General features: G+C 54.6%; 1 protein-coding gene across 8 annotated transcripts in view; it reads right to left on the reverse strand.

Annotated features, from left to right (window-relative positions):
* The window catches only part of PRKCA (protein kinase C alpha), a 294,769-nt gene that overhangs the window by 12,397 nt on the left and 256,362 nt on the right, over positions 1 to 26,010 (reverse strand). For 4 of the 8 annotated variants that reach the window (XM_044938474.2, XM_025279318.3, XM_025279319.3 and 1 more), the window contains 4 exons: positions 25,269 to 25,407; positions 9,673 to 9,753; positions 6,896 to 7,003; positions 6,153 to 6,293 (listed from right to left, as the gene is read on the reverse strand). In XM_044938474.2, coding sequence (XP_044794409.1) covers positions 6,153 to 6,293; positions 6,896 to 7,003; positions 9,673 to 9,753; positions 25,269 to 25,407 — 469 coding nt within the window. Of the gene's footprint in view, positions 1 to 5,280; positions 5,707 to 5,726; positions 5,937 to 6,152; positions 6,294 to 6,895; positions 7,004 to 9,672; positions 9,754 to 13,978; positions 17,872 to 25,268; positions 25,408 to 26,010 lie in introns of those variants that run through there. The other 4 variants (XM_025279321.3, XM_044938475.2, XM_025279320.3 and 1 more) reach the window with 4 other exon arrangements.

A 26,010-nucleotide genomic window follows, 5' to 3' on the forward strand; every position in this document is an offset into this window, starting at 1 on the left:
TGCTCCTGCAGCTCTCTCTGAAATCACAACACCGCCCACAGAAGTCTCAGCTCTGCGTTTTAACTATAAATGCCTCTGACCCTGTTGGCTCTGGACGAGGGAACCACGTTTTCCACCGAGAAGGCTGGGGAACCACGTTGCAGGGTAACCTCAGGGCCGCCGTGTCCCCTCTGCGGCCACATGCCCGGCAGCCTCGACAGCACCGGGGCCTACGGGGCTTTCCGCGGGTGGGATCGGCGTTCCTGGGGCTGTTCCCGGTGCGGGAGGGCCCGTCCCCTGAGGCAAGGCCTTGCCCTGCTGCCCGCAGGCGCCTGCTGTAGGGATGACTGTCCGGACCGGACTTCCCGACCGGGCCCCTCCCCGCTGACGCTCTTCGGCTTTGGGACAGAAAGTCCACTGTCTTGCTCCTCCTGATCCAGCCCGCACGTGGTTCTGCCTTCCGCCCTTCTACATCTTCTCTGGCCTCCTCTTCTGCGTCCACACATGCCAGCGCCCCTCACCTGGTGCTCCGACCAGCAGGCCCCTCCCCCCGCTGGCTCCTCCCCCACCCAGGCCCCGCCCCTCCCTCCCCCGGCCCCGCCCCTCCCCGGCCCCTGCAGGTTTGGGGCTCTACTCCATGATTCCTGCTTCTGTCGTGAGCTCAGGGCTGTTTCTTCACAATCGGGGGCAGCTGATCCACCCCCCTTATTAGTACTGTAACCCATGCTTGGTTAAACACCAGCCGGGCAGCAGCAGGGCTCCAGGAATAAAGAAATAAACACACCCTGATCATGGCCACTGGAGAAGGGAATGGCAAACCACTTCAGTATTCTTGCCTTGAGAACCCCATGAATAGTATGAAAAGGCAAAATAATAGGATACTGAAAGAGGAACTCCCCAGGTCAGTAGGTGCCCAATATGCTACTGGAGATCTGTGGAGAAATAACTCCAGAAAGAATGAAGGGATGGAGTCAAAGCAAAAAGAATACCCAGCTGTGCATGTGACTGGTGATAGAAACAAGGTCCGATGCTGTAAAGAGCAATATTGCATAGGAACCTGGAATGTCAGGTCCATGAATCAAGGCAAACTGGAAGTGGTCAAACAAGAGATGGCAAAAGTAAATGTCGACATTCTAGCAATCAGTGAACTAAAATGGACTGGAATGGTTGAATTTAACTCAGATGACCATTATATCTAAGACTGCGGGTAGGAATCCCTCAGAAGAAATGGAGTAGCCATCATGGTCAACAAAAGAGTCCGAAATGCAGTACTTGGATGCAATCTCAAAAATGACAGAATGATCTCTGTTTGTTTCCAAGGCAGACCATTCAATATCACAGTAATCCAAGTCTATGCCCCAACCAGTAATGCTGAAGAAGCTGAAGTTGAACGGTTCTATGAAGACCTACAAGACCTTTTAGAACTAACACCCAAAAAAGATGTCCTTTTCATTATAGGGGACTGGAATGCAAAAATAGGAAGGCAAGAAACACCTGGAGTAACAGGCAAATTTGGCCTTGGAATACGGAATGAAGCAGGGCAAAGACTAATAGAGTTTTGCCAAGAAAATGCACTGGTCATAACAAACACCCTCTTCCAACAACACAAGAGAAGACTCTATACATGGACATCACCAGATGGTCAACACCGAAATCAGATTGATTATATTCTTTGCAGCAAAAGATGGAGAAGCTCTATACAGTCAGCAAAAACAAGACCAGGAGCTGACTGTGGCTCAGACCATGAACTCCTTATTGCCACATTCAGACTTCAATTGAAGAAAGTAGGGAAAACCACTAGACCATTCAGGTATGACCTAAATCAAATCCCTTATGATTATACAGTGGAAGTGAGAAATAGATTTAAGGGCCTAGATCTGACAGATAGACTGCCTGATGAACTATGGACTGAGGTTTGTGACATTGTACAGGAGACAGGGATCAAGACCATCCCCATGGAAAAGAAATGCAAAAAAGCAAAATGGCTGTCTGGGGAGGCCTTACAAACAGCTGTGAAAAGAAGAGAAGCGAAAAACAAAGGAGAAAAGGAAAGATATAAGCATCTGAATGCAGAGTTCCAAAGAATAGCAAGGAGAGATAAGAAAGTCTTCCTCAGTGATCAATACAAAGAAATAGAGGAAAACAACAGAATGGGAAAGACTAGAGATCTCTTCAAGAAAATTAGAGATACCAAGGGACCATTTCATGCAAAGATGGGCTCAAGAAAGGACAGACATGGTATGGACCTAACAGAAGCAGAAGATAATTAAGAAGAGATGGCAAGATACACAGAAGAACTGTACAAAAAAGATCTTCATGACCCAGATAATCACGATGGTGTGATCACTGACCTAGAGCCAGACATCCTGGAATGTGAAGTCAAGTGGGCCTTAGAAAGCATCACTACGAACAAAACTAGTGGAGGTGATGGAATTCCAGTTGAGCTATTTCAAATCCTGAAAGATGATGCTGTGAAAGTGCTGGACCCAATATACCAGCAAATTTGGAAAACTCAGCAGTGGCCACAGGACTGGAAAAGGTGAGTTTTCATTCCAATCCCAAAGAAAGGCAATGCCAAAGAATGCTCAAACTACCGCACAATTGCACTCATCTCACATGCTAGTAAAGTAATGCTCAAAATTCTCCAAGCCAGGCTTCAGCAATATGTGAACTGTGAACTTTCTGATGTTCAAGCTGGTTTTAGAAAAGGCAGAGGAACCAGAGATCAAATTGCCAACATCTGCTGGATCATGGAAAAAGCAAGAGAGTTCCAGAAAAACATCTATTTCTGCTTTATTGACTATGCCAAAGCCTTTGACTGTGTGGATCACAATAAACTGTGGAAAATTCTGAAAGAGATGGGAATACCAGACCACCTGATCTGCCTCTTGAGAAATCTGTATGCAGGTCAGGAAGCAACAGTTAGAACTGGACGTGGAACAACAGACTGGTTCCAAATAGGAAAAGAAGTATGTCAAGGCTGTATATTGTCACCCTGCTTATTTAACTTCTAAGCAGAGTACATCATGAGAAACGCTGGACTGGAAGAAACACAAGCTGGAATCAAGATTGCCGGGAGAAATATCAATAACCTCAGATATGCAGATGACACCACCCTTATGGCAGAAAGTGAAGAGGAACTCAAAAGCCTCTTGATGAAAGTGAAAGTAGAGAGTGAAAAAGTTGGCTTAAAGCTCAACATTCAGAAAACGAAGATCATGGCATCCGGTCCCCTCACTTCATGGGAAATAGATGGGGAAACAGTGGAAACAGTGTCAGACTTTATTTTTGGGGGCTCCAAAATCACTGCAGATGGTGACTGCAGCCATGAAATTAAAAGACACTTACTCCTTGGGAGGAAAGTTACAACCAACCTAGATAGCATATTCAAAAGCAGAGACATTACTTTGCCAGCAAAGGTCCGTCTAGTCAAGGCTATGGTTTTTCCTGTGGTCATGTATGGATGTGAGAGTCGGACTGTGAAAAAGGCTGAGTGCCGAAGAATTGATGCTTTCGAACTGTGGTGTTGGAGAAGACTCTTGAGAGTCCCTTGGACTGCAAGGAACTCCAACCAGTCCATTCTGAAGGAGATCAGCCCTGGGATTTGTTTGGAAGGAATGATGCTAAAGCTGAAACTCCAGTACTTTGGCCACCTCATGTGAAGAGTTGACTCATTGGAAAAGACTCTGATGCTGGGAGGGATTGGGGGCAGGAGGAGAAGGGGATGACAGAGGATGAGATGGCTGGATGGCATCGCTGACTTGATGGACGTGAGTCTGAGTGAACTCATGGAGTTGGTGATGGACAGGGAGGCCTGGCGTGCTGCGATTCATGGGGATGCAAAGAGTTGGACATGACTGAGCGACTGAACTGAACTGATCATGGCTCAACTGCCTGACTCCCGTCTGGGGAGTTCTGTGGGCCTGGGGAGCGACCTGCCTTCTAGGCTGCCAGAGCAAGGACCTCATGTTTCCCCCCACATCTGAGTTCGGGGCCACCATAGCCACGAGTGGGAGGCTGTGCCAAGAAATGATTTCTTCTCAAGATGAAGTGAGAACAGAGAGAAGAAGATGGATATTCTGGTTGACTTGGCTGCATGTCCTCTCTTTCTGGAGCGTGATTGACAAGTAATTGCACTTTGCTCAACACGCAAAGCAGGGTCAGCCTGTGTCTCTACGTTGTTGCTGCACAGAAACTAAGCTGCGAGTGGGATGCTACTCTGGGCTTCCCAGGCGGCACTGGTGGTGAAGAAGCTGCCCGCCAGTGCAGGAGGCGCCAGTGAGGGCTTCACTCCCTGGTCGGGAAGGTCCCCTGCAGGAGGGCATGGCAACCCACTCTAGTATTCTTGCCTGGAGAATCCCATGGACAGAGGAGCCTGGCGGCTGCAGTCCATGGGGTTGCAAAGAGTCGGACACGACTGAAGCGACTTCGGATGCATGCAGAGGATACTGCTGTATCAGTCAGTTCAGTCGCTCAGTCGCGTCCGACTCTTTTCGACCCCATGGACTGCAGCACGCCAGGCCTCCCTGTCAATCACCAACTCCCTCCCGGAGTTCACTCAAACTCATGTCCATTGAGTCAGTGATGCCATCCAACCATCTCATCCTCTGTCACCTCCTTCTCCTCCCGCCTTCAATCTTTTCCAGCATCAGGATCTTTTCCAGTGAGTCAGTTCTTCGCATCAGGTGGCCAAAGTATTGGAGTTTCAGCTTCAGCCTCAGTCCTTCCAATGAATATTCAGGACTGATTTCCTTTAGGATGGACTTGTTGGATCTCCTTGCAGTCCAATGGACTCTCAAGAGTCTTCTCCAACACCACAGTCCAAAAGCATCAATTCTTCGGTGCTCAGCTTTCTGTGTTCCCACTCTCACATCCATACATGACCACTGGAAAAACCATAGCTTTGACTAGACAGACCTTTGTTGGCAAAGTAATGTCTCTCCTTTTGAATACGCTGTCTAGGTTATGTACTGTTGAATACCTCTCGTATTTAACTTAAGAAGCCTACATAGATGTGAAAGGGGAGAGAGAAAATCCCTGACAGAATACTTCACTGAGCCCGCCTGCAGCACCCTTCATCATTGTCTTTATCCAACGTCCTCCTACACCAGGTTCTACAACCTGGAGGTGGATCTGCTCCCACAGGAGCTTCCTGACTCAGAGCCGGGATCGGCTACAGAGAAGCTGGGTGGCAGAGACACGAGGGCCCTACTTGAAATGATGACTCAGGAGGAAGTCAACTGACCCGATTAATTTCAGCTTTTCTTTAGTTTGTGCTAAAAATATCTTGGAAAAATAAAATCCGTGGGCTCACCAGCAGCAGTTTTATTCTTGGAGGAGAGGACACATAAGCAGATTGGATGAGAAAGCTGCTGCTCTAAGAAAGCCACAAGCCCCCCAGGGGCTACCTCAGCGCCCCAGGAGGGTCCCTGTGCAGGCTCAGGCGACCCGTCGGAGGAGACAGATTCGGGCTGAACCAGCCCCGTGGACGCTCTTGACGCTGCCTGTGAGCAGGGCTGCTCCCTGGCGCTCAGGGAGCCCCCTCTCCTGGCTGAGATGGGGTGTGAAGATGCAGCCATGTGCAGCAGGGAAAGATCCTGGGGCCAGAACACCGGAGCCGTGTCCTGGCTCCACCACCTAGCAGCTGTGTGTCCTCGAGCAAGTGAGTCAGCCTCTCTGTGCCTCAGTGTTGTGAACTGTAGACTGGGGACCACAGTCGCCACCTTGCTGGTTGTTGTGAGGGTTAAATGGACGAGTTTGTAAACGAACAAGGAACAGGGCCGAGCGGAGGTCATACAGTAAGAATGGAAGCCAAGGCACCGTGCTGCAGATGGGCGGACACAGTCCTTGGGGCGGGGGCCTGACCAGGGTGCGGACCGTACCCAGGCCCGCCGGTGGGCCGGCTGAGGCCTCCTTACGCTTTGGGGCCCCCGTCATCTGAGGCCAGACCAGGAGAGCTGCAAACAGCCCAAGGGGTCCTGCTGAGGCCAAGACAGGAGGTCCTGCCCTGGTTCTCACATCGCATTGGGGGAGCTCTGTTGCCTACGGAGGGCATGGGGGCCACACGACTGAGGCCCACTGGGAACTGCAGAGGCCGGGGGGGGGGTCACCAGCCCCCTCCCTCCAGAAGAAAGCCCCGGAATCCCAGGAAGAAGGGCCGGGCACCAACTCACCACTTTGGGCTTGAAGGGTGGCTGGATCTCGCGGTTCTCCAGCTTCTCCCAGTCGATCCTCCGGAAGAAGGCATGCTCCCGCACGTCCCGCTCGCCCTCGGGCCCGCAGCCCAGCCGCTTCCCGGGGTGCTTGGTCATCAGCTAGAGGCGGGGGAGAAAGAGGCTCTCGCGTGGGACAGGGCAACACGGGGGCTGCCGTGCAGTTCTGGACTGTGTACGGATCCCCGCTGACAGCCGAGCCGGAGAGCTCTCACCAAAAAAGTAAAAAAGGTGACACGAGGTGACAGATGAGTGAAGTCAGCTGTGGGAGCCCTTTCACACTGTGCGACAGGTCAGACCAGCACACTGAGGCCTTAAACACGCACTACGATCAGTACAACTGAAAAAAGACAGGAACAAACAGATCCACCGGAACAACGCCGGGGTGGGTGGGAAGCGCCCACCCTCTGGTTGCTCTGCGCCCAGATCGAGAGCCCCTGGGCCGCAACTAAGACCCGGCACAGCCAAGTAACAAGCTTGTTAAAGGCACAGTCGCTGCACCTGGTGTGTGCTCGGAGTGTCCCAGACCAGCATCACATGCCTGCTTGCTGCCTGGACCAAAATGCTCTGAACCCAAGACTCATGGTTCACAAAAGCACACGCTGTCACAAGAAAGGCGCCACCTGAAACCTGGGGGCGTGGGCGCGTGGCCCCCCAGGATGCCTCTGAGACGTGCCAGGAGGCATCTCCGGCCTGTGACTCACCCCTTTGCAGATGGACACGGCCTCCTTGGACAAGGACTTGGGGTATGAGACGTTGTGCTCCATGATGGACTGGAACAGTTCGTCCTCGTCCTCGCCGTCGAACGGAGGCTGGTGCGGAAAAGAGGGGGAGGGGGCGACTTAGGCTGAGAGGCTCCCCCCTCGGGCGCAGATGCCGCTCAGCGCCAGGGAACAGCCGGCTCCCTGCACGTGCGGGCTGCACACCTCGCGGGCTGATTACTTTTAATTAGGTTGGTGGTTGAGTGTTTTCCATTTTTTCCTCTGTCCCTTTAATTATCTTGCCCTGGGCAACCCCAAAAATCTTTAGGGAAAATGCTTTTGAGTAATGCTTGTAACAATTTGCAAGTAAATTATAATTAATCCATTAACCTGTTCTTAATCTCGCCTGAGTTTATTGCTACTACAGTCAACCAACCGCAGATCGAAAGTGAAACAAAACTCCAAAACATTTTAAAAAGCAAAACTCAGGATTCTCTGGCCATCCAGTGGTTAGGACGTGGTGCTTTCACCACCAGCACCCGGGTTTGATCCCTGTTGGGACACTAATATCCCACAAGCCATGCAGGATGGCCAAAAATAAATGAATACAGGAAAAGGAAAACCTGAAATTGCCACACTGGCAAACACAGGGCAGTGATACTGTATCTACAGCTACATGCGTGGCACTTACAGCGCTTCAGGCTCTCAGCAGACACAGACCGTTGACACGGTATTCACAACCACGCACGCAGCACTTGCACCGTGTCAGGCGCGCCGAGTAACACGCAAGCACACGCCCGGCCTGTGCAGACACCGCACCGTCTACACCGGGACTCACGCCTCCCAGGGACCCAGCGGTCCCTGGAGCCAGTCCCCCCCAGGAACCTGGCTGTCTGCGGGGTCCGCGAACCAGTTCGCCCCAGGGACCCAGCGGTCTGTGGGGTCCGGGAGCCAGTCCCCGCCAGGGACCCGGCGGTCGGGGTCCGCGAACCAGTCCGCCCCAGGGACCCGGCGGTCTGTGGGGTCCGGGAGCCAGTCCCCGCCAGGGACCCGGCGGTCGGGGTCCGGGAGCCAGTCCCCGCCAGGGACCCGGCGGTCGGGGTCCGCGAACCAGTTCGCCCCAGGGACCCAGCGGTCTGTGGGGTCCGGGAGCCAGTCCCCGCCAGGGACCCGGCGGTCGGGGTCCGGGAGCCAGTCCCCGCCAGGGACCCGGCGGTCGGGGTCCGGGAGCCAGTCCCCGCCAGGGACCCGGCGGTCGGGGTCCGGGAGCCAGTCCCCGCCAGGGACCCGGCGGTCGGGGTCCGGGAACCAGTCCCTGCCGACGCTGAGTGGCAAATGCTCCTCATCTACTGTCTCTCTAGACTGCAGGCTTCCTGAAGGTCAGGTCTGTGTGCTTCTCAGAACCTTCACCAGGCACAGTTAATACATCCGCATTGAATGGATAATAAGTGAATTGATGGAGGTGACTTGTCAGAAAGGGTGACTCTTTCCCAAGAACAAAGATTCAGAGACTTCTTTGGGGGTATTTATTTACATTTTCTCCTACGAAGGCTCTTAGCTAAGGAAGGCAAACTCCTCCGCACACTTGGAGGCTGACAGGAAAGAGAAAGTTGCTCAGTCGTGTCTGACTCTTTGTGACCCTGTGGACTACAGAGTCCATGGAATTCTCCAGGCCAGACTACTGGGTGGGAAGCCTTTCTCTTCTCCAGGGGATTTTCCCAACCCAGGGATCGAACCCAGGTCTCCTGCATTGCAGGTGGATTCTTTACCAGCTGAGCCACCAGGGAAGCCCCTGGAGGGCTGAGAGCTCATCAGAAGCTGCCCGGGACAGAATCATCGGTAGAAACGGCTGAGACGTGCCTGGGGCTCCCCAGCCCCGCAGCCCCACGCCGAGCTCGTGGCCAGCCCTCTGGCTCTTGGGGGCCTGTGGCCGGCACAGTGCAGGCAGGAGAGATGCATGTGGGCTCCAGGCTGGCCCCTCAACACTCTGTCCCCCTCTCTCCACCAGCCAGTTGAGTAAGGAGGGTGCAGCGGTGGAACCCAAGGCCCTAGACGGTGCAGCCACAGCCGGGAGCAGCGTGGTCCATCGACGACTGCGGGCTGAGCTCCCTGCCCATAGGCCTGCCGCGAGACCCTGAGACGGACGTGCCCCTGTTGCTGCTAACCCACTTGCGGCTTGGGGGGTCGTCTGCCAATGGCGGCTCGTTTCCCGAGCCTAGTGACACGGACAGGAAGCCACACCTTAGAAAGAAGGACTTGGGCAGCGGTGCCCTTGGTGATCTGACCTGGGTCACACAGCCAAGAGGAGCCTAGTCTTCCTTTTCTCAACTGGAGGTTCAGCCTCGCTGACTTCTATGAAAATTACAATGAATTGCCCAGGGAGAGATAAGGGCAGACGGAGAAGCTATTGAAACACCTCTTCAGGTTTAACTAACATCTTCCTTTGACAACGACTCTGTCTCCGCACATGCAGCAGCTGGTGGTTTCTGGAGAACCAAGCTGTGCACCTCACCCCGGCCCCAGCTGAGACACAGAAGCGCAGCAGGCGGCTGCCGTTCTCACTGTGCAGGGGCTTCAGTGGGTGACGAGAAAGCTGCCCTGTCTGCACCCCACCAATTGGGCTTTTATGATCAGAAGATGAGCTTGGCACCATTTCTCCCGCTCTCGCCAGGATCAGGGAAGTCTGACCGGAATCGGCCGCGTCCCACGACCTTGGCCCAACAGACCTGCAGCTGTCACGCCACGCGGCCTCACACGAGCGTGAAACACGCAAAACTCACCTGCCCGGCCAGCATCTCGTACAACAGGACGCCATAGGCCCACCAGTCCACGGACTTCCCGTACGGCTGATAGGCGATTATCTGTGAGAAGGCAAACACATCGACTGCACTTGGTGAGCGAACAGGGAAGGCAAGCGTGCAGGCATTTACACTCTGTTCTCCACACGAGGTGGCGATGATGCTTGCCGTTGGGTTTGAAGGGATCCTTCAGATCAGACACACAGAGAACTCTTGCCCCACGAGAGCTCTGGACCCGTTGGACTCTTCTTCCGAACCCACCTGGAGACTAACTGTGTCACAGAATTTTGCTGAAAATAATAAAGATGGTGATGAGGAGGAGGAGGATAAAGGGGAATTCCAGTTTCCTTGTGCTGCACAACAGGCCTGAGGGCACCTGAAGAAGGAGTGACATTTCGAAGTGTCTTGAAGAGAGACGCAAAATATAATCAAACGTATGAGCTGGACCTTGTCTGAATCTTGACTCAAACCAACTGTAAAAAAAAAGTTAGTAAAACTAAAATACAGTCTTGAGGTTGGATGATGTTAGAGGATTGTTGCTAACATTGTTCCCTGGCCTACAAGGTCTGAGGGTTAGTTACAAAGTGTCCTTCAGTTAGAAGTGAGTGTGTGCACGGCCATGTGCCTCAGAGATGTGTCCGTGGGTGCAACATGACACATGACCTCTTAGATTTGGGTTAGATACTTTAGTAAAATGAAACGGCTGGCGGCAGCTGGTGATGGGCCCGGAGACCTTGCCCCTGCCCACCCCTCTACCCTCTGGAGACTCTCAGACGTGCAGGCGGCTCTAGGCCCCCTGCCCCACCCTGGGAAAGGGGGTACTACTGACTTGAATTTCTAAGACGCTGCCTCACAGGTAGGCTGCAGGCCTAAGCACACACGTTGCTGACTGTGGTCGTGCCCCAGGACTCGGGTGGAGGGTTCGACAGGTGCTCAGCACAACCACCTGCAGCTCTGCAGACAAACTGGACTCTGGGGTGCCCTAGAGGACTCCAGGGTGCCCTAGAGGACACTGGGGTGCCCTAGAGGACTCTGGGGTGCCCTATAGGATTCTGGGATGCCCTAGGGGACTCCGGGGTGCCCTAGGGGACTCTGGGGTGTCCTAGTGGGCTCTGGGGTGCACTAGTGGACTCTGGGGTGCCCTAGTGGACTCCGGGGTGCCCTAGAGGACTCTGGGGTGTCACAGTGGACTCTGGGGTGCCCTAGGCTGTGTTTCCCCTACGTCTAAGCAAATGTCCTGGGACATCAGCTAACTTCCTGCATGTCGGCCCACACTGTTCCTTTAACGAGTTACGATTTCTCGCTGGGGCGTGAGGAGGACATGTTCCTGGCTCCGTGTGGGTGGGAACAGGGGGCGCATGTTCGGATGCGGTAGCTTCAGAAAGCGTTTCCTCGGCAAGACAAGGAGAGCCAAAGGGACCTGCAGAGAGGCCTTAGTTTCTCTTGAAGATTGTTCTTCTCTGAAAACTCAAAAAGTACAAACATGAAAAGCACAAAAAACCCTACCAAAATGTGTCCCTAGTTTATTCCCTAATGACATGAAATGCTGGAGTCCTATCAGTCCCCGATGGCCTGACCTGAGCGAGTAGAGGAACCACAGATCCTGGCTGGGAGAGGAGGGCTCACTCGCCCGGCTCCTAGTGTGTCAGACACACTGCCCGCTGTGTGCCCAGGGAGCCAGCAACGACTGCTGGCTCAGATTTTAGGGGACAGAAGCGAGATGCACGAAACCAAACAGATAATGAGTGGTGCTCTGAATATTGACATATTTGTTTTAAAACTACAATTTATGGCTTTCAAATACATGGAACCACTCGCACTGGGATTAATAAAATATGAATCAAAGGGCTCTGAGGATTAGTTTAACGAGATTCAAAATCATCATTCCAGTTGTCGTAACTATATTTCAAAAGCCCTTGAGTAAAATTTGCTCTTGTAACTATATTAAAGCGAGGCCCTGCAATCTGTTCTCATTAATCAGTGTTTTAGTGTTTTTGTTTTTTTTTAAAGAATTTGTAATAGAAGGGTAGTTGATTTACAATATTGTGTTAGCTTCAGGTATACAGCAAAGTGATTCTGTTACATATATGTGCATGCGTTTGTGCTAAGTCACTTCAGTCATGTCTGACTCTTTTGTGACCCCATGGACTGTAGCCCACCAGGTTCCTCGGTCCATAGGATTCTGCAGGCAAGAATACTGGAGGGGGTTGCCATGCCCTCCTCCGGGAATCTTCCTGGCCCAGATAGCAAATGGCGGGTTTTTAACCATCTGAGCCACCAGAGAAGACTACACACACACACACACACACACACACACACACACACACACACACACATGTATCTATGTTTTTTAAAATTCTTTTCCATTTAGGTTGTTATAGAGTGTTGAATATAGCTCTCTGAGCTGTATAGGAAAACTGCTGTTTATCTATTTCAGTTTTTGTTTATTTTGAACACAGGCTGTGCTGCTGTGTGACCCACGAGGCTGAAGTGCGGCCTGGGTAGGGAACCAGCTTTACCTCGGACTCCACTTCCACACACATCCGAGCATCTCACCACCCAGGCCCACCTGGAAGGTGCCCCCGAGTTTGGGAATTGTCAGAAGTCCAGGGTGCGGAACTCTGACTCTGGCTAGAATGATCCACACACCCTAAAGGCCACCTGAAGCTTTCAGTGCTGTTTGTTCTGCCTCTTGTATTGACTTGCTCCTTGCGGTCCATGTCCACAGAGTTAAGCTCTCCTCACTGGTGCTGAGAACCCCGCTGCGTCCTCCGAGGCGCCGGCCTTGGTCAGCCCCTGGCGCCGGCCAGCCACCCTGCTCGGAGCGCCCGAGGCTGCTCTGAACCCCACAGCACCTGCGGGTGTTAGTAACGGGATGGCCTTAGGGGTTAGCGGGAGCATTTCCTCCTGGGGACCCTGAGAGTCCATCACCCTGGCTTTGCCCTGGATGGGATGAGACGGCTCTAAGATCTGAGCTGCCAGGGAGGTGGTGACCTCAGCGCCACACACCCTCGTTTAGCAAGAAGCAGACTTTGCCCCCAGTGAGCTGCTATTAACAAACATCTCCACCTCTCTGCAAAGGGGAACCTGCTAGAGAAGGAGCCCATGAAAGAGCCAAGCACCCAGAAGCACAGGCCTAGGGCACCGGTTCCCAGCCCCGTGAGCTGGGAGACCCACACTGCCCCCCTGAGCAGCCGCTCAGCCATGTGCGGCTCCGAGCCTCTGAGAAGCAGCAGTGCAAACGGAGATGCGCTCTGGGTGCAAAACCCCCAAATGCAGAATAGCCCGTGGAGAATTGTTCACTTATGCTGGGTTCAATAAGATGTATTAGAACTAACTTCCCCTCTTTTTTCAGACACATGGCTGCTTGAAGGCAGTTCTGGCTTGCATTTTATTCCTCCTGTCAGGGCTGGCCCAGACAGCTGTCTAAGTCCTACCAGCTCCCACCATCCAGTCCGGTGCCCCTGCTCCCACCCACCCAGGAAGCCAGCTCTGGGCTGAGGCCGTTGCTCAGGGACCACAGCGTGGACGGGAGGCTGCCTTGGGTCTGTCCCCAAAGGGGACGGGTGCAGGGTCTCTGGCACTGGGAGCACAGCCCAGCCTGGGAGATGCCTAGTGCCCTGCAGACCGCAGCGAGGGGCTGCCCTGGCGATATGGTTCCCATAGCAGGAAACTCACGACAGGAAAGGCAGGCTCACAGGAAGGCTGGGGCGCCGTCACCAGCTGCACGGCTGTCTGTCCTTGTGCCTGTTACTACAGCCTCTCCAGCCAGGTGTTCGGGGTGTCATGTGTTCGGGGTGTCATGTGTTCGGGGTGTCATGTGTCGCGGGTGTCATGTGTTCGGGGTGTCATGTGTTCGGGGTGTCATGTGTTCGCGGGTGTCATGTGTTCGGGGTGTCATGTGTTCGCGGGTGTCATGTGTTCGGGGTGTCATGTGTTCGCGGGTGTCATGTGTTCGCGGGTGTCATGTGTTCGGGGTGTCATGTGTTCGCGGGTGTCATGTGTTCGGGGTGTCATGTGTTCGCGGGTGTCATGTGTTCGGGGTGTCATGTGTTCGGGGTGTCAGGTGTTCGCGGGTGTCATGTGTTCGGGGTGTCATGTGTTCGCGGGTGTCATGTGTTCGTGGGTGTCATGTGTTCGCGGGTGTCATGTGTTCGGGGTGTCATGTGTTCGGGGTGTCAGGTGTTCGCGGGTGTCATGTGTTCGGGGTGTCATGTGTTCGGGGTGTCAGGTGTTCGCGGGTGTCATGTGTTCGGGGTGTCATGTGTTCGCGGGTGTCATGTGTTCGCGGGTGTCATGTGTTCGGGGTGTCATGTGTTCGCGGGTGTCATGTGTTCGGGGTGTCATGTGTTCGCGGGTGTCATGTGTTCGCGGGTGTCATGTGTTCAGGGTGTTGGGATGTTGCCTGTCTCGTAAGCAGAGTATGAACGGCTTTCTGCCAGCCTGGGCTCAGGACCTGGGAGGAAGGGGCAGGGGCAGGGGGCAGCCCTGGCCTCTTAGAAGGCCACAGGCTGGTGGCCACTGGAAGGATGTCGCTCCAGGACCACCCCCACCCCCAGCGTCCTGGGCCAGGGCCACACGACCTGCCCGAAGCAGACGGGCCTTCATGGAATCGGGGGCAGCATGTGCGGCTTCAGATGCAGTTGAGAGCAGCAACAATCAGGAATTTGACCAAGGGCTGGGGTCTCTTCTCTGTCGGCACATGGAGCCCTTATGAGACGCCTGCAGTAGGAGCAGCCCATTTCAAAGAAGGAGGTACAGATAGGTTAAGTAGCTTAGTCCAGCCTCAGGCTGAACAGCCAGTCAGGCGCAAAGCTGGGACTTGAACCCGGGACATCTGGCCTTGGCCTCTGCGATCTGGACCACGGTGGCTCCTTTGTTAGAGCCGATGGACCTGCAGCTGCACCTCGTTGTCTCCTGAGCCCAGGTTTACGTCAGGGCTCGCTCTTGGCCTGTGCGTCCTACGGGTTTTTGAAAATGTACCACGACGTGTGCCATTACTGTATTCGAGAGTCTCCGCGTCCTCAGCCCCCTCTGTGCCCTGTCCCCCCTCCCCGGACCATGGCAATGACTCATCTTTTTCATGGTCTTCCTAGTTTTGCCTCTTCCAGACGCTGAGAGCTGAGCGCACACAGCGAGCAGCGTTTTCAGGCTGGCTTCTTTCACTTGGTTGTATGTACTGAGGCTCTCCCAGGTTTTTTCAGGCCTTGAGAGCTCCTCTCTTTAGTGTTGAATAATGTTCCACCATCCAGACGTGTCGCAGTTTATTGACTCGCTCACCTGCGGGAGGGCGTCTCGCCAGCACCCAGGGTTTGGTCGCTATGACTAAAGCTGGTGTAAACATGTGTGTGCAGGCTTTTGTGCAGACACACGTTTTCAGTTTGTCTGGGTAAACACTTAGGCGCAAGAAGGCAGGACCGTACGGCGAAGACAGTGTTTAGCTTTGTAAGAAACTGCAGACTGTCTTCCACAGGGCTGTGCTGATTCTGAAGGAGGCACACGTAAAATTCTGAATAAACCGCCAGACTTCTGACCTGGTGGGAAGACCCCGCGCCCACACACCTGGGGTGTCTGGTTCTGGAATGCGCTCTAGTGGGCCGTCAGCGGTCCTCGGATGAGGCGCCAAGCACACAGAGTTACCCAGGGAGAAAGCACCCCCATTTCAAGGCTCTGTGGTAAAGCTCTAAGCTCGTACTTTGGCCAATCTCTCTCCAGCTCCTCTGTAACATTTGCTCGTCAAGGGATAAGGCGGGAAGCTGACTGTGGAACAACCAGGCCTGGAGAAACACCATCCCAGTTGCCCTGGGCCCCACAGCCTCTTTAGCCCCATGCCAAACTAACTTCCACATTTCCTGTTGCGTCAAAAGAACGGGACACCTTCAGATTCTTTCTCTTCTCCCAACACGAAATTTTCAAGAACCTTCTCACAGCCAGATGCACTAAGAATATGATACAGTAACAGAGGCTGAGTTTTAATCCCACCTAAGCCACCTTGCACCGGACGCATGTCCCGTATCCACGGGGGCGGCCAGGGCCTGGCGAGCTCGGAAGTAGGGACACGGAGCAGGTGGGAAAGACCCAGGGGGAAGACCCAGGGCTCCACCCTGGAAGGGATTCTCAGAGCGGGTGGCGGGTCCCTCTGGCCCTGTGGACCCCAGAGCTGTAGGGAGGGACTCCAACTGAGGAGGCCGAGGAGGGCACTGTAAGGGAGGGGACGGTCTACCTTGGCCTGCACACAGCCCACATCCAGCGAGCCCTCCGTGTGCAGCCTGGGAGCCGAGCATGGTTTTAAATTGTTTAAATGCAAATGGAAAAATGTTAAAAAGATGATCAGTCTTTGAGCCTTTTGGCAGGAACAGTTGCTCAAATTGGCGAAATCTAAAATTTAGATGAAGGCAAAACCCAAAACATTTTCTCTCTAGCTCTTAGCAGAAAACACTTGCTGATCCCAGTTGGGTAACCAGAGCGGGGCCCTCCTGCCTGGGTCCTGGGCGCCTTTGAGACCTGCCCCCTTCAGGGAGTGTGCTGAGGGTTCTCCAACACGGAGCTCAAGGCCAGCAGTGCAGGGGACTCCCCCCACGATCCTGGACGGCCTCTGCGCGGGGAAAGGCCTCACCTCTACCAGGATCTAGCACTTACGTGCCCCCCCTGGATACAGAGCTGCCTGTGAACATGCTCTGACCTAGAGAACGTGGTGGGCATGGCACAGCAACTGAGTTCCAGGTGCAGCTTGAGGGCCTCAGTGAGGTCCTCTGAAGCTCTGAATAAGCCACTGAAGGGGGAGAAATCTCACGCAGGGCAGACCACACAGAGGCGGACCCGGGGGGCCTTGGCCAAGAGCCAGAGCCCAGGGCCCCCTGGACCCTCCAGAGCCTGGCAGGCTGCGCCGGCCGGCACGTCCCTGCTGAGTCCTGACTCGAAGAATCCCAGTGCTAACTCAGTTGTAGTTTTAAGCCCTTAAGTCTTGGGGTGGTTACACAGCAGCAGATCATTGAAACAACTGTCAAATAAGAGACACAACTATATGAAGCTCAAGCTTATTACGGGCAAAACCTAGTCCTCGAAGTGGAGCTCTGAAATGGCACTGTGACGATTCCCATTTTACAGACCTCACCCTGAGTTTTTAAAAGAGCAGAGCTATAGCCAGAGTTGACTCAACGAGGATAAAGAAAAAGTCACAAAATCAAACAGAACTCTTCCCTTCTCGGAGACATCCTGTCTGCGTGGGGCTACGAGACACCCGAGCTGAATCAACCCAGAATCAACGCGTGGCCGTCAGCCTCTGGCCTCGCAAGGGGCTCCAGAGCTCGGCCACCGCGGCCTGGTCACTGGTCTCCCCCGGGGCAGCAGGTGGGGGGCCCAACTCACTGCTCGGTGCTCCCGTTGGACCCCCAACCCCCATTATCTCAGGCCTCCTCTGCCGAGCATGGAGCGGTTCACAATGCTCCCGGCACGTCTGAACAAGATGATCACTCGTGCAGCGACAGAACAAACTAGGCACGAGGAACACATCATGTGCCTGTGAGACCTTTATCAGCCAGAGGCTTTTTCAGAGTCTCACAGCCCGGTGAGTCTCCACAGATGTGTGCGGTGCCCTCAGAGCAAGGGTACACTGAGGTGTGAGGGCCACAGGCTGGCCCTTCGGGGCGGGCGCCCTGGAGCCTGCCCGGCTGCCTGTGGTCTGCGAGCCCCCACAGGGCAGCTCTCCTTTTCCTTGGCTGCAGAACAGGCACTGTGCCTCTCACCCCTAGGACTGTCGTCAGAACAAACGAGGGGACAGGTTCAGGAGTGCGGTCCAGGCCCCGCAGTGGGAACACTGCGCGCCATCTCTGCCCAGACGCCTGCCTGCTCCTCCCCATGGCCCAGGGCAGTTTTGCCATGTAAAAGGTGAAAAGGAATTCAGTGATCTTGGCCTCATTTTTAAAAGATTTAAACACATCTTCAATGGAAGGGCCACCGAGTGCAGCCACAGAATTCCAGAGTCACGATGCATCAGTGCATCCGGCTCGGAGGACACAGCCGGGTCTGGACGGGGGCAGGTGTCCATCCCCGGGTGGCCTCCGGCTGGGACTGCAGCCGCTGTGGGGGGACTGAGGAGCCCCAGTGCAGAGCCCAGTTCGGCCAGCGGAGGACTTGAGGCCACGGGGAAATAAACAGATCTCTGCCCCTCTGGTTCATCATCTGGAAAATAGGGCCAAAAGCACCGAGTTTGCAGATTAGACTGACGTCAAGGAGGTCAACGGAGAAATGGCACCCCACTCCAGTACTCTTGCCTGGCAAATCCCATGGACGGAGGAGCCTGGTAGGCTGCAGTCCATGGGGTCGCTGAGGGTCGGACACGACTGAGGGACTTCACTTTCACTTTTCCCTTTCATGCATTGGAGACTGAAATGGCAACCCACTCCAGTGTTCTTGCCTGGAGAATCCCAGGGACGGGGGAGCCTGGTGGGCTGCCGTCTATGGGGTCACACAGAGTCGGACACGACTGAAGCGACTTAGCAGCAGCAGCAAGGAGGTCAATGCGTCTCCACTCAGCAGGTCATCCATCCAGGGGTGGCTGATGCACAAGGAGCTGGTCTTCTCTGGGGGAGCGTGGGAAGGCGAGGGGAGGGGGATGGGAGGTGGAGGGGGATGGGAGGGGGACGGGAGGCGGAGCGGGAGGGGAGTGAGAGAGAGAGGAGAGGGAGGGGGAGTGGAGGGCAGAAAGAGAGGAGGGGGAGCGTGGGATGGGAGGGGCAGAGGAGGGGGGAGACGAGGGGAAAGACGGGGCAGGGAGCGTGGGAGGGGTAGGGGAGGCCGAGGGAGAGGGGAGTGAGGGAGAGAGGAGAGGGAGGGGGAGGGGGAGGGGAGGGCAGGAAGAGAGGAGGGGGAGCGTGGGAGGGGAGGGAGACGGGAGGAAGGAACGGGCTGGACTCTCACAGGGACAACATCACAGGAGGGGCCCAAGGCTCCAGAGAACTGGTAAACCCATTCAGCTCTGATGCCAGGAAAACTATGAGACAAAGAACCGCGGGCAGACGATAGAGTATATGAGGTAATATAGGCAACATCACTCCTCTAAAGATCTGAGACAAGCCGTGCAGTTTAAGGAAGACCCCCTCCCTTCCAAAGCGCCTGGCCCGGGCTCTTTAGCCGCTCCCCGGGAGGCAGGCAGGTGGTTCATCGTCTCCCGCGAGGCTGGAGTCGCTGGACCGTGACCGACATGGAGGGAAATTGGCCTTTGATGGGAAGAAGCACCTTCCGGTTTATCCCTCTCTTTCTTAATCAAGGGCTTTCTCCGAGGCCGTGCGCCCCGGCTGGTGTGGGGTCTGCGCTCACAAGCTCGACCTCAGCTCCTCACTGGCTTCTATCTCTTCTCCCGTTTCTTCCGTCTGGCAGGCGCTAATTTACTGCCTGGCTGCCGGCCTGCGCGCACCAAACGAGGTCCTTGTTCATTTGCCTTTCAGATGCTCTTGTTTTCACTCCCTCACTCTGCGACCTTTTCCCAGAGACCAGGAGGCATCTCCAGGGAGGAGGGTATTCTGGCCTCTTGGGCCATCTGGGTTCCTGGGCTGACTTCCCGTCCACCTTCAGACCCTCGGGGGTCCCCAGTCATGGATGAGGGGAGCCGCGAGGCCACCGTCCCTACTCTGTTCCCCGTGATCACCCCACACCCGTCCTGCTGGCCACAGCAGCTCCAGACTCCCAGGTAGGGGCAGGGACTCCTCAGTGAACAGCAGCTGAGGGTCCTGCCGCATGGAGCTCAGTTGGAGACAAAGAAATAAGTAAATATGGGAGCACGTGATATGGTCCATCAGAGGGTGACCTGTGCCACCAAAGGGACCAGGGATGCGGGGGGCGGTGGGGAGGCAGGAGGTTTGCCACCTGGACCAGGGTGGCCAGGAAAGGCGACCTCCCACAGGTGACATCTGAGCTAAGGCTTCAGGAGGGGAAGGCCGGCCCAGGTGGAGGGAGGGAAAGGAGAATCAGACGTACTTTACATAAAAACGGAGACTTCCGGCAGCTCTCGGGCAGTGCAGGGCTGGCGGCCCCACAGGGCTGAAAGGAGAGTCCAGGCCCCAGGAGGGAACCCATCCGGCCCCTAGCGCCGGCGGATGGGCGTGCACATGCGCTTCCGGGCAGCTGGCGGGGCCGGGGGAGTGGGGGCGGGGTGGGCTTGCCTGCAAGCCTCTCCTCCCAGGAGTGACCCGGGCTGCAAGCCCGTCTGTCGTAGCCCAGGGGAACACTGGCTCCTCCGCGGCTCTGAGCTCTCCCGGCGGCAGCGGCCCACTTGGAATGCTTCCGCGTCAGACCCTCGGGCGACCCCGCCCCCACGGGGCCCTAGCGGGGGAGAACGCCCGAGGGGAGGGGCTCCGAGCTGCAGGCTCAGCCTGGCTTCTGGCGGGGGACGGGGGTCTGCCTGGGTCTGCAGCTGGGCACCATCCTGACTCACTGCCTTAGAGACGAAAGGGTCTGGTCGTGACTGAGCCCCTCAGACATTCCAGAAGACGTGGTCCGTATCACCTCGCGGCTCTTTCCCTCAGGGCGTTTCCTCCTCTCTCTGGAGATGCAGTTCGTGCAGAGGACACACAGGCTTTGTGCTGAGTGTCTCGGCTCCAAACCCCACCACTGCCTCCCCCAAGTCGTGTGTCAAGTGTGGCAGGCAGAAGCTGTGTTCCCAGGGCTTGGTCCGGAGAAGAGGGTCCCTGTGTCGTGGGTGACGCCCTCTGAAGGGGGGCTACATGTCCCTGCCCCACCAGGCTGTGAGGAAGGGTTCTGCGCAGTGCACCTTCCAGAGGCTTCGCCCCCACTGCAGCTGGGGCCTGCAGACGCTGCCTGGCTCTCGCCTGGGCCAGAGCGGACGGGGCTCAGGTCCAGTTGGCCGCCGGCAGGCCCCTGACTCTGACTGGATCTCGCAGGCCAGGATAGCTGAATTTCAGGTGGGGGATGAGGTCCAGATGAAGCCTCGGGGGACTCTCGAGCGGACCTCGAAAGGTCCTTTCTATGGCAGAGCAGAGAGTCGCCGTAACATCAGCTTCAGGAGCTAGTTGCTGATCTGGGCCCCTTTTGTGGGTGTCCATCTCGGCTGCAAACGTGTGTTAGTGACATTTTCTGCCTCTGCTCATCTTCAGTGGTTCAGGAGATGTTACAAAAACCATTTCAAGGCTTCTGAACAAACAGTCACAAATATTTAAGCCTCTGCTTTGCCTGTTAAGGAAAATGCCATCTAAGATAATCACGTGGCCTTTGCCTGACAGGAAGGTTTACACAGAGGACAGGACTATTTTCACCTCTGAGCAATTCACAGACTGTGAACCTAGATGGTCTTTTCTATACCCTGCACTGATTCCTTGAGTGAAATATTCCAATTCCTGGACACACAGAAAGAAAATGCTGGCAAAAGGCACAACAACCGGCAGTCATGCCTGACACAGCTGCCCAAGGAGTCCGGCTTACTCCTCAGTGAGAGTCGAGTGGAAACTGCGTGTAGATCTGGTTCCATCTGTGTCACCTCTTCCACCGTAAATGGGGAGCACTTCCCGGGGAAGGCCCACAGCAGGCCTGCAGGATGCTCTCTGGATGTGCAAACGGCCCGGGTTCGAGCGGTTTCCCATGGTGGAGATGGCCGGAGCCAGGGGCAGCAGCTGGACTCCGGAGTTTGTAGTAACGTCACCTCAGACCATCAGTTACCACCTCGGTCACCTCGTCTGAAATACGGGCCTGTGGTTCTGTTTCTCTGTGGGGTTTGTCACGAGGAGAAGAAAGAAGGGCCCGGCACACAGGGGACACTGGAGAAATGGTGGGCGCCCCTTTATCATCGCTTCCACAGTGGGAACAAGGAGAGGAATGAAGGGTGACAGCACCTGAGGGAATCTGGGGCCAGACATGTCATCCTGGGTGTAGTAAGGGGCCCCGAGTTACTTTTCCACAAATCCCTCTCTGACAGCTTGTTCCCAGCATCCTTTTCTTCAACGGGTGTTCCCAGCCTCTATATCTCTCTTAAATCATGTTCCCAGAGTCCCTCTCTGACACCTTGTTACAAGCATCCCTCCCACTGAAAGTATTCCCAGAATTCCCCTCTCTCATGGATGTTCCCAGCATCCCTCTCTCTGATGTCATGTTCCCAGAATTCCTCCTCTGATGTCACATTCCCAGAATTCCCCTCTCTGATGGGTGTTCCCAGCATTCCTCTCTCTGATGTTATGTTCCCAGAATTCCTCTCTCTGATGTCACATTCCCAGAATTCCTCTCTCCGATGGATGTTCCCAGCTTCTCTCTCTTTGATGGAAACTCCCAGAATTCCTCTCTCAGTAGGATATTCCCAGCATCCCTCTCTCTGAGGGATGTTCCTAGCATCCCTCCTTCTGACAGCATGTCCTCAAGTTCTGAGCATGCCATGGCCAGCACCATACAGGTGCGATCTCTTAAATGGCAATCAAGCTCAGTTCAAAAGTGTCTTTTCCAAGTCAACCTAGTCTATACTGTCCCAAGTAAGTGAGCAGGAAGACAGCAGGAGGCTTACAATCCAATGTGAGTTAAGTGAAGAAATCAATGCCAGGAGCAACAACTTTCCAGTTACAGACAACCTCATGAGGTGGACATTATCACGCCCCTTCACAGGTGAAGACTAAAGCCTCGGGTGTTTAAGTAACTCGACGAAGTGGTACAAGCAGTGTTGCAAACTAATGACCGTGGTTCTAGAAGGTGCTTAGAGGAAAAAGCCAATCTGAAAAGGTGAGACTGTATGACTGCATCCTATAACATTCTTGAAATGACAATATTATGCAACGGAAGAGAGAAGAGTGGTTGCCGGGGGTCAGGGATGGGTGGGGTGCAGGAAGCGGGTCGGTGTGGTTACGAAAGGATGACAGGGGAGCTGCTGTGGCGGCCAGCCGATCTGTACCCGGACAGGGTGCTGGAGACGTCAGCTGACACGTGGTCACGCTGCACAGCACTAAAAAAACATACACACCGAAGAGCACAGGCTTACAGAAGCTCAGCGTCACCACGATACGTTAGCGGTACACTCGGGCGGGGGAAGGAGGTATCACTTAGTGAGAGGCGGTGGGCTGAACCACACTCCCTTCCCTCAGAGATCCTTACCCCCAGAATCTGGAGACACGCTACTTCCACTTAGTAAAAGAAATTTTGCAGCTGTGGATAAGTTATAGATTCTGAGATGGGAAGGTGACTCTGGAGTATCTGGGTGAAGCCCATGCAACCCCAACGGTCCTGATGAGAGGGAGGCTGGAGGGCTGGGGCTGAAAGAGACGGAGAGATTCTGAGATGTGATTCTGTCAGCGCAGACGGCGGGGGGGACCACGAGCCGAGGACCAGCTCCAGAGGCTAGAAAAGGAGACAGTCACCCTGCAGCTGCTGCAGGGACGGTCACCCTGTCAGCAGTTCCACAGTAACCCAGTGAGACTGAATTTTGACTCCTGCCTCCAGAGCTGTAAGAGAGTAGATCTGTACTGCTGTAACCCACTAAGCTGGTAGTGATACAGCCGCTGTATGAAATTCATACAGCGAGGAACCTTGGGGAAAAGGCAACAAACTTCAATTATTTGGGACATTTCATCTATGTGGAATGCTCTCATCACTGGTGATATCAGATGGCTGAGGCATTACCGAACATGAGAAGCTGTTTGATCAGCAGAGACCTGGTCTTGATGGAGAGGAAGCTCAAAGCCACCTTGATTCCTGAAACTGCTGCCGTTCCCTGCCGTCAAGCTTTGGCAGCATCTGGTGGGTGGTACTTGGAGCTGGCACAGCTCACAATAACAGCCTGTTTAATCCATGTCAGCCAGGAGAAGCCTCCAGAATAAATACTGCATCCAGAGGGCGTATTTTTTCTGTACCATTTCTTTATCCTTCATATTTGAAAAATATTTAAACTCACGATATACCTGGAGAAACTAAAGTGTGGTTCTTTGCAGGTAAAGAGGTTAGGCAAATTAAAGATCAAGAGAATAACTGGACATGTAATTCAGAATTTAAGTTTTTAGGTAAATATTCTAAGCCTATGTTTCTAACTAGGAATATAACAAGCCAAACAAAAAAAAAAGCCCTTGACAAAGGAATAAAGGCTGGCTTCCGTTTGGGAATAATGGCTGTGACAGAGGGATCCGGGTACAAACACTGTACAGGCGCCTTTAGTTCTCAGAGCAGCTCTGCAGGGAACACAGTACTGTCCCTGACTTGCCACTGCAGAAACAGAGGCTCGGAGAGGTTAGGTCACTTGCTTGAGCTCCCACAGCTTAGAAATAATAAAGTCTGGATTGGCGCTCACATTGGTCAGATCTCCAAGCTCATGTCTTGCCCTCGCTACTGCCTCAAAGATAAATACGTAAGGCAGCATGTTGAATAAATACCACAATGTCACCAACAGCTAACATGAGAGCTCTACAAAGAGCTAAAGGTTGGCCTAACTTGGAATTCATCACCTGCTCCGTGCCGGAGCTCAGTGGGGAAGGGACTGTGCCGTCCACAGGGCAGAAAGTGGGCCACACAGCGACCCAGGGTGGTAACCCGCCCAGTCACTGGCATGTGGGAAGCTCCATAATATAGGATGAAAACTGCTCCACGTGTGCAGTAACAGAGCCAGAGCAGCACGGCCCCTGCCATCAGCACATGGTCCTGCAGCCGCTCCGCCAGGCCTCGTGGGTGTGCTCGTCCCGCCGAGACTCCAGGACCCACACCCGCGTGCTGCTGAGGGCACTTGCTGCTGTTTAGTCGCTCACTCGTGTCTGACTCTGTGCGACCCCATGGGCTGCAGCTCGCCAGGCTCCTCTGTCCATGGGATTCTCCAGGCAAGAATACTGGACTAGGTTGCCATTCCCTTCTCCAGGGGATCTTCTGACCCAGAGATGGAACCTGCATCTCCTGCATAGGCAGGCGGGTTCTTTAACACCGGGTCACCTTTGGAGAACCAAGTACTACCTATAAAACAGCATGGTGTCTGATGGGCTAATCACTCTGGTTTTCTGACACAGACAACAAACTGGTGGTCACCAAAAGGGAAAGAGGGGCAGAGACGAATTAGAAGCTCGGGATTAATGGATACACACCATTCTATACACAACAGATAATCAGCAAGGACCTACTGTACAGCACAGGGAGCCACATTCAGTGTCTTATAACAACCCACAATGGAAAAGACCATGAATATATTCTTATAATAACTGAATCACTTTGTTGTACACCTGAAACTAACATGACATTATAAATCAACTATACTTCAATAAAAAACAAAGCAAAACATTAAATCACTCTGATTTTGCTAAAATCCCATCATTGGAACCACCCCTGAGCCCGTGTTTCCACACGGAGCCTCTCCCAAGCAAGGTCCCTCCTTCTCCACCCCGTGGCGGGTCTTACACTCCTTTGCCTGTGACTGTAAGAAATGCATTTTACCACCACCCACCTCACACGTACGTGTAACAGAAACAAAAGTTCCGTGAAGCAGGACGTGTCCTTGCTGTGTGCACGGGGCTCTCGTGCTTTCTGTTTCTGTATTTGCTCCGCACACACTGACGGGTGATGCCGGATCCCACCCACACCCCACGAGCGGTCGTGCTTCACGGCAGCGAGGGGCCTACCTCCGGGGCGATGTAGTCGGGGGTCCCACAGAAGGTTCTGGTCGTGACGCCGTCCATCATGTGCTCCTTGCACATCCCGAAGTCCGCGATCTTAATGTGTCCTTCCGAGTCCAGCATGACGTTGTCTAACTTCAGGTCCCTGCAAGGAAGCAGGCGCCATCAGCGTCCCTCCGCACGAAACCGCTTCGCTCTGCCTCGTGCCTACAGGCCTGGGAGAGCTGGGGCGGGGCCTGCCACTTAGCGATTTTCCATCTCTGGAGGCAGCGCAGTGCCTAGGGTACTGGTGTGCATGCCAAGGCGCCTCTGTCCTGTCCAACTCTGTGTGACCCCACTGACTGTAGCCCACCAGGCTCCTCTGTCCATGGGCTTCTCCAGGCAGGAATACTGGAGTGGGTTGCCATGCCGTCCTCCAGGGGATCTTCCCAACCCAGGGATCAAACCCGTGTCTCTTGTCTCCTGCGTTGGCAGGCGGGTTCTTTACCACTAGCGCCACCTGTGAAGCCCACCTAGGGTACAGCAGATACTTAATAAATCAGACTGAGTGACGGAGCCAGTGATTCCCACCGTGACTGCAGGTGAACCTCCGGAGACTCAGCGGAGCAGCCCCGCGGGGCCCGCACTCCCCGGTTTGTTACTGTCCCACCCAGAGGGCTCAGGCTCCCCCACCGGGGTGCAAACTGCAGGCTGAGAACCACCGCAGAGTGCACTCGGCCCCCCATTTTGCGCCGTGTCCTGGTCACTC

The sequence above is a fragment of the Bubalus bubalis genome, chromosome 3 (genome assembly GCF_019923935.1).
Source record: "Bubalus bubalis isolate 160015118507 breed Murrah chromosome 3, NDDB_SH_1, whole genome shotgun sequence".
In the NCBI taxonomy this organism is placed as follows: Eukaryota; Metazoa; Chordata; class Mammalia; order Artiodactyla; family Bovidae; genus Bubalus; species Bubalus bubalis.